At 34.4% G+C, this 15,779-nt stretch overlaps 1 protein-coding gene across 1 annotated transcript; it reads right to left on the bottom strand.

Moving 5' to 3' along the window:
• Window positions 1-5,275: 5,275 nt before the first annotated feature.
• LOC134272759 (zinc finger protein 91-like) lies at window positions 5,276-14,772 on the bottom strand. The gene is made up of 4 exons (XM_062754940.1): window positions 13,930-14,772; window positions 8,072-9,225; window positions 7,957-7,969; window positions 5,276-6,568 (listed from the first exon to the last, which is right to left on the bottom strand). Exons 1-4 carry the CDS (start codon window positions 14,770-14,772, stop codon window positions 5,612-5,614), a joined length of 2,967 nt encoding a protein of 988 aa, XP_062610924.1. The 3' UTR covers window positions 5,276-5,611.
• Between the last annotated feature and the right edge of the window lie 1,007 nt (window positions 14,773-15,779).

Below are 15,779 nucleotides of genomic sequence, written 5' to 3'. Positions count from 1 at the left end.
GGTGCAACTTTGGTCTTAGGATACTTAGGGTTAGAGGCTTCAAATAGAAGTGATAGGTTGTACAATTTATCAGAAGAGCGATTCAAGACCCTTTGTTCTCTTGTTTCGTTATTTCCTGATCATGACAAGGAGCACACGACGGGTGTGACCGGTCGGGAGGGGATGCTCACTCCTCTATGGCACCTGATGCCAACTCTGATGTTTTTGGTGTCCGTGTTTGCTTTGCTCTTATTTTGTATTGTTTTATGGACTTTGCAATTGAATACTCTTCGTTATCTCCATATCCTTCTTACACAAAAATATCTTACTTGTTCAATACTCTTATTATAAACAAGATGTTTAGAAAACTTTTAAAATAAAACAAGCTGAAGCTATGAGTTTGGATCACTAAAATAGTTCAGGACTTTTTTCCCCGATATACTTTCAAAGTGTAATGTTGTATTTTATGATATTTTCTTACACAGGTCGAGGAAACTACCTTATATGGATATTGTTGCGATTGCGCACAGAGGTGCTCACAGCAAACAATTGTCCAATCCAGTGAATGAGCCGAAAAGCATGATGGTCTACTACATGTTTATTTTTACTACAAACACGTGGCTCTGGGGAATTTTAGGACGTGATTTCAAACGACTGCAGGAAAGTCAGCTAACATTTCTTTTGAAATTTGTCATAAAAAATACGAAGATTGGGTACTTATTAAGATTCCCCATGCTCACATTAACAAACAAAGTAAGTTTTCCTTGTTAAATAGAACTTTGAAATACCGCTCACAAAGTCTTCACTAGTAAATAAGACTCAGTTTTTTAGTGCCATGTTACTGGTTAAATTCATAAAGTTGTTGCTCAGTTATTTGTTACAAGAAATTAAAACTTGCATTTCATAAAAAAAAATTTAAGTTGCATTTTTTTATTATTTACCTGTTATATAAACCATCATGCACATTGAAAACATGATTAGAATATACCGGCATTTCGAGGTTGTGTACGTTACAAACATTGACAATACGTGAGCACACCTCAGAGTTGATTGTTTTTGGACCAAGGAATGGACACGTGAAATTGACTTTTCACTGACAGTACAGCTACACAGCACGGGGAAAGCTGTCAACAAACGGACTTGTACAATGGAGTGGAGAAAACCCTTATTTTTATCATTGTAAATCATTTGTATATAAATGTGAGCATGGAATCAGTAGATAATGATGTTCACATTGTATTACGTGTGTAAAATGCTTGGAAAAATGCATCATGTTTTTCCGACAGCGATTTAAAAAAATGGCCTTTTAGAAACACACGTGTAGTATTTTTGTAGTAGACCATAATGCAACTCATTGAGCTGATTGGTCGATTTGCCAGTCACGTTGGTTCCTCACTTAATATGTAAATTTATTCCGACGTCACAGAAAATAGTTTCCTCGACCTGTTACAGTTTTTATACATGTATAATAAATTATAAAAGAAAAACAGGAAAAATGCACAGAGTAAAAAAGCATAAGTAAGATTTGAACCCATGATCATTATTTTACAGTCCAGCAATCATTACACTTCGCCACGAAGTCATTGTATTTAGATGGATAAATTTAGGACAGATTGTTGAATCTTAAGATAATTTTGTGATGAAAATTTTTACGTTTTTAAAAATATATTCAATATGAAGACCACCATTAACCAAAATTATCTAAATGTAATGCAGTACAGTCATATCAAAATAAAATTATTCAGAAGTTGTTTTTCTGGTTAAGGGTGGTCTTCTGCTACAGTTTGTCATTGTTTAGGGGGATACCTCAGTATTTACTAAATTCTCCATATAAACTTAATGATTTTCATACCTAACATATGAGGGAACTATTAATATTTAAATATTATTGTTGTGTGATTTGCTCTTAGAAATGTATAAACTAACATTGTATGACAAATTTTGGTTAAACAATAATGTATTTAAAAAAGCGTAAGTGACTATCAAAAGGACTTTTGCTCTATGTTAAAATGAAGGATGTGTTAATCAAACCAGCCAAAAATTTGAAGGATTAATAAATTTTAGATGAAATAAGATTTTTTATTTATTTTTGTGTGAAATGATTTTAGAATATTAAAGTCGTAATATCATACAGAAAATATTAACTTCAAATCCGTGTCCAGGCACCTTTAAAGTAAACGATTTACGTAAGACACATAAGTTAGTTGAGAAGGATTTTGACACCTATAAAGTATACATGTAACTATTTTTTGTTGCATGCATTTTTGTTGCATGCTCCATATCTGATTAAATAAGGTGTCAAAGTATTTCAATTTATTTTTAGAAATATTTTAAATATTTTATTTATTTTCTTAAAACCCCTCCTATATTTATTTTTAAAAGCACAGTGCTTTAAATTTCTCTTCAAAGATAAATGTTGCAAAATATTGAAATAATAACCAACAAAGTTAGAAATTTTTAAAATCAACACAATTTTTGTTTAAATTTACAAAAATAGACAAAAGAAAAATTAAAATTTCATTCTAATGCAATTGTTTTGTAAAACACTCTTTGATTGACTGATACACTGATGTTTGAAGCAGTAAAACGGGCATTAACGAGTGTGAAAGCTTTTTCATTGTGACGTCATAATAGAGCGACCCAAAGATAAAATGCTCCGTGACGTATTTCATCTAACAAAATTCAACAAAATAAGACATAAACAACAGACAAAATGCATTGATTGCATAAGAATGGGAAAAACTTAACTTCTAATTTTGTATTTGCGACCGTTAATGCTGATTTAACGGTCGCAAACATCCGTTTTACCGGTTCCGCTTACGCGTCGCCGGTAAAACTCAGTTTGCGACCGTTAAATCAGCATTTACGGTCGCAAATACCAAATTAAAAGATATTTATTCCCTTACAATGAAAAAGAAAATGAACTAAATAGAAAAACTGTCAAAAATTTCAAACATCAGAAAAAGTCAGGTGTGAGAGATCCGCTTCAAGAGTGGACTCAAATATCTTGGTACTGTTTTAATTTAGAAACTTCAAATAAACTCTACTTGCACATGTATTAAACAAAAATGTCAAGCAAGGACATTGAAAGAAGTTCGTATTGTACTAGTCCGAAAAATCCGACGTTTTTCTGGCTGTTTACAATTTTGATATTTTACATGCAAGGAAAACGTCAGAACCCTCGCCCTCACAGAAACTGGGAAATCGCCGCCTCCCACCGCAGGCGGCATTCAGAGGTTGATTTTCGATACTTGTAAACCGAATTAAATGCTGAATTAACATTTTATCACTAGTACAACATCTTTAGTACTCACCAACATTGTTTTTATGTTTCTTTTATGAAATAATATAATCCAATGAACACATTTTATCTGACTGTTGAGATTTGTTTTCATTTCATGCATTTTAAAATCGTACAAGTTCTGAATCGGATTGCGGAATGGTAATTTTTATCCATCGATATTGGTGAGTTTTATGAGCATTGTGCCATTGATAAATTGTGATTTCGGCATCTGATTCGGTCCCCAAGTATAGAAAATCAACTTCGGGTGGAGACGGTGAAATTCCCAGTTTTCGTAATGGCACCGGTTCTAACTTTTTCCTGGCATGTAAAATATCAAAATCGTAAAAAAAGCCAGATAAAACATAAGATTATTCGGCATTGTACATGAATTTTTTTTATCAAGTTTCCGGTCAATGACAAAGACGTGTATCTAGTGAATTCATGGTATTGAGAAAGGTAGATTTACCTAAATGTCAAAAAGCGGGTTAAAGAAATTCCTACAACTAAATTCACACTTCGTCTAAAACCTGCATGTTTCCCATACAAACAGCTGATAATCAAAGTTGATCAAACGGTTGGATCATGCAAAATTCCACTAACTGTCGAAACGTTTTGGTGATTTCATGAAGAGTTTAAGGTAAGATACTCCTCTAATTTCTGACTAAATGAAATATCCAAAGTATATTTGCTTATATGTCTTATATATTTAGTTATAAGAAATTTAAAAGACCCTATTTTTTTTTTGGCTTATATGTCTTATATATCTAGTTATAAGAAATGTAAAAGACCCTATTTTTTTTCCTCGTCACAATTGTACTACTTTAAATAGAAATGGTAAACTGCGTTGTAAATTAGGGACTATATTCTTGGCGGAATGGTGGCGTATGAAAATATCTTCTTTTCTGCCTCTCGAAATTATTATACAACATTGAATTTGGTTAAATTTTTTACGCAATCAAAGACTAGATTACATTTTCAAATGTAAGTTAAACTAATAATAGAAAATTTAAGTTTCAAACTATATCAAATAAATAAGATTTTTCACACATACTAGAATTATGTTGGCTTTAGGGCTGGGCAATAATATCGATAATTCAATATATTGCAATACAATGACAAAAAATATCGTATCGCAATACGATTTTGTAATATCGATATATTGGCAATATGCTTAGATTAAGGAATTTTGTCATTAAATATAAAAATGGACTTGTGAATGTTAGTTATTAAGCCAAACATTAAGACAGAAGTTGTTTTGTGGGAGCATTTCAGAGCATAACTTAAAGAAATCAACAAGATTTTTTTTCCTTGTAGGTTATTTATCTTGGTTATGTACATTCTGCGTGTAAATGAAAGTAAATATAGTGAAAAAATGCCATTTTTATTACGTTGAAAATATTGCAATACATATCGCAATACAGTTCAAAATATCGCAATATATCGCAATACAAAATCTCCGGCCAATACCCAGCCCTAGTTGGCTTTTAAATGCTTCAAATCAAAGTACAGATTTGAGCCAAAAATCCATAAAAAGTGTTATTTCTCTCTTAGTAATCGATGAAATCTTTTAGTTTTTGTATCATTTTGTACCTTTATGTGACAACTGTACTATATGTAAAAATGAGAAAGTTAGATATAGGAAGCATATAAAATAACTAATATATCCTTAAAACTTCACAAAAGTAGAGGGAATTCAGATTAGCAAATATCAATTTTATTTGAATTATCTATGTCAATTTGATAATATCATTTTATATGCCCTTAATGGTTATATATTTTTATGCAAAAAGAAAAACATTCAATCTTTTGAAATACAAGTATCACAATACTAAGGTTTCTCGCCTGTAATCAGTATATGTCTGTATGTAGATCTTAAATTTTTGTCATCGGTTGAATGCCTTTCAACACATAAACCATCTAACAGGTTTATTATGTGCTTATCACGTGTGTATCTTCAGGTGTCCATCAAGATCTGACTTTTTACAATATGTTCTTGGACAGAAATAACATTTACAAGGTTTCTGTCCAGTATGTATCATCATGTGTATTTGTAAGGTATCTCTCCGGGTGAATAACTTTCCACAAACATCACATTTATAAGATCTATCACCTGTATGTGTCCTCATGTGTTTCTGTAAGTGATGTGTCTGCCTAAATTCTTTGCCACACACATCACGTTTATAAGGTTTGTCTCCAGTATGTGTCCTGTATGTGTCCTTATGTGTGTCTGTGAGCGTATTGTCTGGCTGAATTTTCTCGCACACACATCACATTTATAGAGTTTATCACATGTGTCCTCATATGCGTCTGTAAGTTTCCTGAATTGTTGAATGCCTTCCCACACACATCTCATTGAAAAGATTTATCACCAGAATGTCCATCACATTGATAAGGTTTATCACCCATATGTGTTCTCATGTGTGTCTGTAACTGATTTGTCTGGCTGAATGCTTTCTCACACACATTACATTTATAAGGTTTATCACCTGTATGTATTCTCATGTGTGTCTGTAAGTGATTTGTCAGGCTGAATGCTTTCTCACACACATTACATTTATAAGGTTTATCACCTGTATGTATTCTCATGTGTGTCTGTAATTGATTTGTCTGGCTGAATTCTTTCCCACACGCATCACATTTATAAGGTTTTTCACCTGTATGTATCCTTCTGTGTTTGTGTAAGTTCTGCGATTGGGTAAATGCCTTCCCACACACATCACATTGATAAGATTTATCACCTGTGTGTAGCTTCATGGGGCAGTTTAAGTTACTTAAATTGTTGAAAGCCTTTCCACAAACATCACATTTATAAGGTTTATCACCTGTATGTATCCTCATGTGTGTCTGTAAGGCATTTAATCTGTTGAATGCATTCCCACACACATCGCATTTATAAGGTTTATCACCTGTATGTATCCTCATGTGTTGCTTTAAGTGTTGTGACTGGCTGAATGCTTTCCCACACACATCACATTTATAAGGTTTATCACCTGTATGTATCCTCATGTGTCCCTGTAAGTGTATTGACTGTCTGAATGCTTTCCCACACAAATCACATTTATATGGTTTTTCTCCAGTATGTATTCTTTTATGTTTCATTAAGTTACGAGACAGCCTGAAGTTCTTTAAACAGAAATCACATTGAAAAGCTTCATCAGTTGTATGGTTTCGTATGTGTTTCTGTAAGGTATTCAAGTCTTTGAACACTTTGGTGCATAACCCACAATTAAAAGGTGTTATACTTGCATGTCCAATCACAGCCTGACTTTGAATCTTTGAATTAGATGACCAGACTTCTTTTTCCATCTGTAAATTTAGCAAAAATTGTTTTAAATAGTGTGTCAAGCTAAGTTTTTTGATGATTATATGTAGAGAAAACAGAAATTAGACATCAATAAATTCCATTGCAAACAAAATTTTACTTTTCTTTTTTTATTTTTTTTTTTTTTACATGTATTTCCTTTCTCTTTTTCCACTATACAGATGAATAATAACAAGAGGCCCAGGGGCCACATCGCTCACCTGAGCAATTGGCTAGGAAAGAGCACATATCAGATCAGAACTGAAAGTTTACTTGGGGGGCTTGAATTTTAACACCCAGGGGGTCATGATTTGAACAAAAAAGGATCTACACTACCTGAGAATGATTTCTTAAAAATATCACTAAGCATGGCTTTGAAGTACTTGAAAAGAAGATATTAAAAGGTTTCCCCATATATTCCTATGTAAAACTTTTATCGGCCATTTGGCCCCACCCTACCCCCGGGGGTCATGATTTGAACAAACTTGAATCTACACTACCTGGGGATGATTCCATATGAGTTTCATCTTTCCTGTCTCAATGGATCTTGAGAAGAAGATTTTTTCTATATATTCCTATGTAAAACCTAGATCGGCCATTTTGGCCCCACCCTACCCCCAGGGGTCATAATTGAAATAAACTTGAATCTACACTACCTGAGGATGATGCAACATGAGTTTCATCTTTGCTGGCGCAGTGGTTCTTCAGAAGAAGATTTTTAAAGATTTTTCCTATATATTCCTATGTTAAACTTTGATCGGCCATTTTGACCCACCCTACACCCAGGGGTCATGATTTGAACAAACTTGAATCTCCACGATCTGAGGATGATGCCACATGAGTTTTATCTTTCCTGGCCCAGTGGTTCTTGAGAAGAAGATTTACAAAGATTTTTCCTATAAATTCCTATGTAAAACTTTGATCGGCCATGTTGGCCCCACCCTACCCCCTGGGGTCATGGTTTGAACAAATTTGAATCTACACTACATGAGGATGATTCCACATGAGTTTCATCTTTCCTGGCCCAGTGGTTCCTGAGAAGAAGATTTTTAAAGATTTTTCCTATATATTCCTATGTAAAATTTGGGTCAGCCAAAGTGTTATTTCTCTCTTAGTAATCGATCAAAACTTTTAGTTTTTGTATCATTTTGTATCTTTATGTGACAACTGTACTATATGTAAAAATGAGAAAGTTAGATATAGGAAGCATATAAAATAACTAATATATCCTTAAAACTTAAGAAAAGTAAAGGGAATTCAGATTAGCAAATATCAATTTTATTTGAATTATCTTTGTCAATTTGATAATATCATTTTATATGCCCTTTATGGTTATATATTTTTATGCAAAAAGAAAAACATTCAATCTTTTGAAATACAAGTATCACCATACTAAGATTTCTCGCCTGTAATCAGTATATGTCTGTATGTAGATCTTAAATTTTTGTCATCGGTTGAATGCCTTTCGACACATCACCCATCTAACAGGTTTATTATGTGTTTATCACGTGTGTATCTTCAGGTGTCCATCTAGATCTGACTTTTTACAATATGCTCTTGGACAGAAATAACATTTATAAGGTTTCTCTCCAGTATGTATCATCATGTGTATTTGTAAGGTATCTCTCCGGGTGAATAACTTTCCACAAACATCACATTTATAAGATCTATCACCTGTATGTGTCCTCATGTGTTTCTGTAAGTGTTGTGTCTGCCTGAATTCTTTCCCACACACATCACATTTATAAGGTTTGTCTCCAGTATGTGTCCTCATGTGTCTTTTTATATCGTTGGCATATTTGAAAAATCTCTCACATACATCACATTTGTAAGGTTCATCACCTGTATGTATTCTCATGTGTCCCAGAAAGTTATCTTTCCAGGTGAATAACTTCCCACAAACATCACATTTATAAGATTTATCACCAGTATGTGTGCTCATGTGTTTCTGTAAGTTCTGTAATTGGATGAATACCTTGCTACACACATCACATTTATAAGGATAATCACCTGTATGTGTCCTCATGTGTGTCTGTAAGTGTATTGTCTGGCTGAATGTTCTCTCACAAACATCACACTTATAAGGTTTTTCACCTGTATGTGTCCTCATGTGTGTCTTTAAGTGTTGTGTCTGCCTGAATTCTTTTCCACACGCATCACATTTATAAGGTTTATCACCTGTATGTATCCTTCTGTGTTTGTGTAAGTTCTGTGATTGGTTAAATGCCTTTCCACACACATCACATTGATAAGATTTATCACCTGTATGTAGCTTCATATGGCAGTTAAAGTTACTTAAATTGTTGAATGCCTTTCCACAAACTTCACATTTATAAGGTTTATCACCTGTATGTATCCTCATGTGTCCCTGTAAGTGTTGTGACTGGGTGAATGCTTTCCCACACACATCACATTTATATGGTTTTTCTCCAGTATGTATTCTTTTATGTTTAATTAAGTTACGAGACAGCCTGAAGTTCTTTAAACAGAAATCACATTGAAAAGCTTCATCAGTTGTATGGTTTCGTATGTGTTTCTGTAAGGCATTCAAGTCTTTGAAGACTTTGGTGCATAACCCACAATTAAAAGGTGTTATACTTGCATGTCCAATCACAGCCTGACTTTGAATCTTTGAATTAGATGACCAGACTTCTTTTTCCATCTGTAAATTTCGCAAAAATTGTTTTAAGTAGTGTGTCAAGCTAAGTTTTTTGATGATCATATGTAGAGAAAACAGAAATTAGACATAAATGAATTCCATTGCAAACAAAATTTTACTTTTCTTCTTTTTTTTTTTTTACATGTATTTCCTTTCTCTTTTTCCACTATACAGATGAACAAGAGGCTAACGGGCCTTATAGGTCACCTGAGCATTCTGCAACAACTTTCCAGTTATTGAATTTGATTCATGTTTTAAGCCAGATGCTATATGGCATTCACAATTTTGAAAGAGGCACCATTGATCATCATAACAATACACTTAGCAGTTGCTTAGCTTGGTTTATTGATTTAAATATGCCCAATAATAAGTTCATAGGATCTTCATGAACGTTTCATGAACATTTCATGAATAAAATTCATGAAAAATTCAAGGTAATTCATGAATTATTCATGATCACCTCGCAGGGGTACTGAATACCCATACGCAAGGTAGGGGAAAAAAATGCATTCCAACTAATCAGTAATATTCAGCAATAATCAGTAATGCCCCTAACACTGTGAAATAAACCCCTGACCCTAGGTCCACACATTGCACAAATCTTAAAAAGGCACCGTTAAAATTGCCTATCAAAAAATAAATAAATGTTTTATAAATACAAAGGAGCAGATTTCAAACAATTAATTCATTTTCAGTATATAAGTAGAGCCCCACATCCACCCCTGACCCTGGGGCCTTGAAATTCAAAATTTTGCAAGATTAGGGCCCTTGCTCATCATAACTATTTAGGTAGTTCATCTGCTTCATACCAAGAGACAGAGAAGAAAATTTTCAAAGATTTAATGTATATTCACTATATAATCAATAGACCCCCCCCCCACCCCCACACACCATAACCCCTGACCCTGGGACCATAAAATTCACATTTTGGTAGAGGCACTCTTGCTCATCATAACTATGTACTTAGTTAGTTTATTTAATACCTAGGAGCAGAGAAGAAGATTTCAAAGAATTTATGTATTTTCACTATAAATCAATAGAGCCCCACCCTAACACCAGAACCCCTGACCCTGGGACCATAAAATTCACAATTTTGGTAAAAGCACTCTTGCTCATCTTAACTATGCACTTCGTTAGTTTATTTAATACCTAGGAGCAGAGAAGAAGATTTTCAAAGAATTCATGTATTTTTACAATATAATCTATAGAGCCCCCCCCCCCCCCCCCCCAACACCAGAAGCCTTGACCCAGGGACCATAAAATTATTCACAATTTTGGTAGAGGCACTCTTGCTCATCATAACTATGCACTTAGTTAGTTTATTTAATACCTAGGAGCATAGAAGGAGATTTTCAAAGAATTTGTGTATTTTCACTATATAATCAATAGAGCCCCCCCCCCCCCTAACACCAGAACTCTTGGCCCTGGGGCCATAAAATTCACAATTTTGGTAGAGGCACTCATGCTCATCATAACTATGCACTTAGTTAGTTTATTTAATACCTAGGAGCATAGAAGGAGATTTTCAAAGAATTTGTGTATTTTCACTATATAATCAATAGAGCCCCCCCCCCCTAACACCAGAACTCTTGGCCCTGGGGCCATAAAATTCACAATTTTGGTAGAGGCACTCATGCTCATCATAACTATGCACTTAGTTAATTTATTTATATCTAGGAGCAGAGAAGAAGATTTTCAAAGAATTCATGTATTTTTACTATATAATCTATAGAGCCCCCCCCCACCAGAACCCTTGACCCTGGGGCCATAAAATTCACAATTTTGATAGAGGCACTCATGCTCATCATAACTATGCACTTAGTTAATTTATTTAATATCTAGGAGCAGAGAAGAAGATTTTCAAAGAATTCATGTATTTTTACTATATAATCTATAAAGCCCCCCCTACCAAAACCCCTGACCCTGGGGCCATAAAATTCACAATTTTGATAAAGGCACTCATGCTCATCATAACTATGCACTTAGTTAGTTTATTTAATACCCAGGGGCAGAGAAGAAGATTTTCAAAGAAATCATGTATTTTCAATGTATATAATCAAGAGAGCCCCGCCCTAACACCAGAACCCCTGACCCTGGGACCATAAAATTCACAATTTTGGTAGAAGCACTCTTGCTCATCATAACTAACTACTTAGTTGGTTTATTTAATACCCAGGAGCAGAGAAGAAGATTTTCAAAGAAATAATGCATTTTCACTACCTACTTATTTAGTCCTGCCCTAGCACTTAAGAACCCCTGACCCCAGGGCCATGAATTTCACAATTTTGGTAGAGGACTCAATGCTGATTACAATCATGCAAACAGTTTGACTGCTTGATGTCCAGGAGTAAAGAAGAAGATTTTCAAAGATTGCATTAATTTTAGTGGTTTTGGCCCCACCCCTCAGGCCCCAGGGGGGCAGGGATCATGAAATTCACAACTTTTGTTCCCTTTCACCCATAGATGCTTTGTGCCAAATTTGGTTGAAATTGGTTCAGTGGTTGCAGAGAAGAAGCTGAAAATGTTCAAAAGTTTACGAACGACGTACGACGTACGACGAACGAAAACAGATAGCAATAGGTCACCTGAGTTTACTCAGATGACCTAATAATAACAAGAGGCCCAGGGGCCACATCGCTCACCTGAGCAATTGGCTAGGAAAGAGCACATATCAGATCAGAACTGAAAGTTTACTTGGGGGGGGGGCTTGAATTTTAACACCCAGGGGGTCATGATTTGAACAAAATAGGATCTACACTACCTGAGAATGATTTCTTAAAAATATCACTAAGCATGGCTTTGAAGTACTTGAAAAGAAGATATTAAAAGGTTTCCCCATATATTCCTATGTAAAACTTTTATCGGCCATTTGGCCCCACCCTACCCCCGGGGGTCATGATTTGAACAAACTTGAATCTACACTACCTGGGGATGATTCCATATGAGTTTCATCTTTCCTGTCTCAATGGATCTTGAGAAGAAGATTTTTTCTATATATTCCTATGTAAAACCTAGATCGGCCATTTTGGCCCCACCCTATCCCCAGGGGTCATGATTTAAATAAACTTGAATCTACACTACCTGAGGATGATGCAACATGAGTTTCATCTTTGCTGGCCCAGTGGTTCTTCAGAAGAAGATTTTTAAAGATTTTTCCTATATATTCCTATGTTAAACTTTGATCGGCCATTTTGACCCCACCCTACACCCAGGGGTCATGATTTGAACAAACTTGAATCTACACTATCTGAGGATGATGCCACATGAGTTTCATCTTTCCTGGCCCAGTGGTTCTTGAGAAGAAGATTTAAAAAGATTTTTCCTATAAATTCCTATGTAAAACTTTGATCGGCCATTTTGGCCCCACCCTACCCCCTGGGGTCATGATTTGAACAAATTTGAATCTACACTACCTGAGGATGATTCCACATGAGTTTCATCTTTCCTGGCCCAGTGGTTCTTGAGAAGAAGATTTTTAAAGATTTTTCCTATATATTCCTATGTAAAACTTGGGTCAGCCAAAGTGTTATTTCTCTCTTAGTAATTTGATCAAAACTTTTAGTTTTTGTATCATTTTGTACCTTTATGTGACAACTGTACTATATGTAAAAATGAGAAAGTTAGATATAGGAAGCATATAAAATAACGAATATATCCTTAAAACTTCACAAAAGTAGAGGGAATTCAGATTAGCAAATATCAATTTTATTTGAATTATCTATGTCAATTTGATAATATCATTTTATATGCCCTTTATGGTTATATATTTTTATGCAAAAAGAAAAACATGCAATCTTTTGAAATACAAGTATCACAATACTAAGGTTTCTCGCCTGTAATCAGTATATGTCTGTATGTAGATCTTAAATTTTTGTCATCGGTTGAATGCCTTTCGACACATAACCCATCTAACAGGTTTATTATGTGTTTATCACGTGTGTATCTTCAGGTGTCCATCTAGATCTGACTTTTTACAATATGCTCTTGGACAGAAATAACATTTATAAGGTTTCTCTCCAGTATGTATCATCATGTGTATTTGTAAGGTATCTCTCCGGGTGAATAACTTTCCACAAACATCACATTTATAAGATTTATCACCTGTATGTGTCCTCATGTGTTTCTGTAAGTGTTTTGTCTGCCTGAATTCTTTCCCACACACATCACATTTATAAGGTTTGTCTCCAGTATGTGTCCTCATGTGTCTTTTTATATCGTTGGCATATTTGAAAAATCTCTCACATACAGTGCAGGGAAATAATTTTGTTACAGCATCAATGCTGATTTTGGTGCTTCCTATGCTTGCTGATTTTGATGCTTCCTTTGCTTGCTGATTTTGATGCTAGTTATCCTTATCCTGATCCTGGTTTGATCCTTATCCTGATGCTGGTTTGAAACTAGGTCAATGCTAGTAATGCTACCAGAAGTAGGATTATTCTGCCGGAAGTGGATAATTCAAAAACAGCATCGCTATTTTAAGCCATTAAAAATAATTTTTGGGGTAATTTTTATTTGTAAGTTGTATTAAATGACTTTCCTTTATCTGTTTTCACTTTGGTCAATGCTAGTTCTATCCTTTGCTTGCTGATGCTGATCCAAGTAATGCTGTTTTTTAAAATGCTGATGCTGATGCTAGTTCTATCCTGATCCTACTTATGCTGATCCTGATGCTGGTTTATGTAACCAAATTAGTTCCCTGCACTGTACATCACATTTGTAAGGTTCATCACCTGTATGTATTCTCATGTGTCCCAGTAAGTTATCTTTCCAGGTGAATAACTTCCCACAAACATCACATTTATAAGATTTATCACCAGTATGTGTGCTCATGTGTTTCTGTAAGTTCTGTAATTGGATGAATACCTTGCTACACACATCACATTTATAAGGATAATCACCTGTATGTGTCCTCATGTGTGTCTGTAAGTGAATTGTCTGGCTGAATGTTCTCTCACAAACAGCACACTTATAAGGTTTTTCACCTGTATGTGTCCTCATGTGTGTCTTTAAGTGTTGTGTCTGCCTGAATTCTTTACCACATGCATCACATTTATAAGGTTTATCACCTGTATGTATCCTTCTGTGTTTGTGTAAGTTCTGTGATTGGTTAAATGCCTTTCCACACACATCACATTGATAAGATTTATCACCTGTGTGTAGCTTCATGTGGCAATTAAAGTTACTTAAATTGTTGAAAGCCTTCTCACACACATCACATTTATAAGGTTTATCACCTGTATGTATCCTCATGTGTCCCTGTAAGTGTTGTGACTGGCTGAATGCTTTCCCACACACATCACATTTATATGGTTTTTCTCCAGTATGTATTCTTTTATGTTTCATTAAGTTACGAGACAGGCTGAAGTTCTTTAAACAGAAATCACATTGAAAAGCTTTATCAGTTGTATGCTTTCGTATGTGTTTCTGTAAGGTATTCAAGTCTTTGAACACTTTGGTGCATAACCCACAATTAAAAGGTGTTATACTTGCATGTCCAATCACAGCCTGACTTTGAATCTTAGAATTAGATGACCAGACTTCTTTTTCCATCTGTAAATTTAGCAAAAATTGTTTTAAGTAGTGTGTCAAGCTACGTTTTTTGATGATTATATGTACAGAAATCAGAAATTAGACATATATGAATTCCATTGTAAACAAAATTTTACTTTTCTTTCTTTTTTTTTTTACATGTATTTCCTTTTCTTTTTCCACTATACAGGTGAATAATAAAAAGTGTTTAAAATCATTTTGGGTAAAGACCGATGTGTCTTATTTTCTATACTTTAAAGCAATGAAGTAAAAATTTATTCTAAATATATTGCTTAAAAACAACTCCTTAGTTTTGAAAATAATGTTAAAGAATTGCATCATGTTTCCTTTTAAAATTACACAGAAATTTCTGAAAACACTCACAACTGTAGCCATACAATATTAGTTAAAATAATATTACTTCTTTATCTAAACTCCTTATAGATTACAGTTGCGGATTCAGGAATTTAATAACAGGGGAGGGGGTGGTACAGAGGGCAGGGTGTCTGGAGCTGCGTTGAAGCCCCATGGGGGTTTGGAGCACATTTCTGGTAAGGCCCGGGGAACGAACGTCTGCTATCAGAATTCCGCACTAAATGGTTAACTCCAGAAATAAATAATGCTAGGAATTTTCGAGATCAATTTCATAAACAGGGAGACATGGATAATTTTAGACTTTGGAGGAACAAAGTCACATCTTTAATAAATAATGCAAAATCTACGTATTATAAGGAAGTAATTGAAAATAGTTCTACTTCAAAGGAAATGTGGGGCCACTTAAATCAGTTAGCCTCAAAATCAGACAAAAACTCATCTCCTTCCAATATAACATATAGCGGTCTAGATCTTGATAATCTACAAGATATTGCAAATGCATTTAATGAGCATTTTGCCCAAATTCCAAAAAAATTAATAGATAATCTTTCGTTTACTGCTTTCAAATCAGAAAAATTGAAAAGATACACGGAGACAAAACTTGGAGATCAAGACTTTTTTGAAATCCCTTTGATTAATGAAGAAAAGGTATT

Source organism: Saccostrea cucullata, unplaced genomic scaffold, assembly GCF_032062105.1.
Source record: "Saccostrea cucullata isolate Sc308-1 unplaced genomic scaffold, CSIRO_AGI_Scuc_v1 ctg8251, whole genome shotgun sequence".
NCBI classification, from domain to species: Eukaryota; Metazoa; Mollusca; class Bivalvia; order Ostreida; family Ostreidae; genus Saccostrea; species Saccostrea cuccullata.
The sequence above is the reverse complement of the archived record's forward strand: the minus strand, read 5'-3'. Positions and strand labels throughout refer to the sequence as shown.

What these genes read in the sequence shown, in the direction of transcription:
- LOC134272759 (XM_062754940.1), bottom strand. Translation starts at nt 14,772, where the DNA reads ATGGAAAAAGAAGTCTGGTCATCTAATTCTAAGATTCAAAGTCAGGCT. An exon ending in ATGAACCTTACAAATGTGAT is followed by an intron (nt 9,226 to 13,929) that starts GTACAGTGCAGG and finishes CGAAATTTACAG; the next exon opens with ATGGAAAAAGAAGTCTGGTC.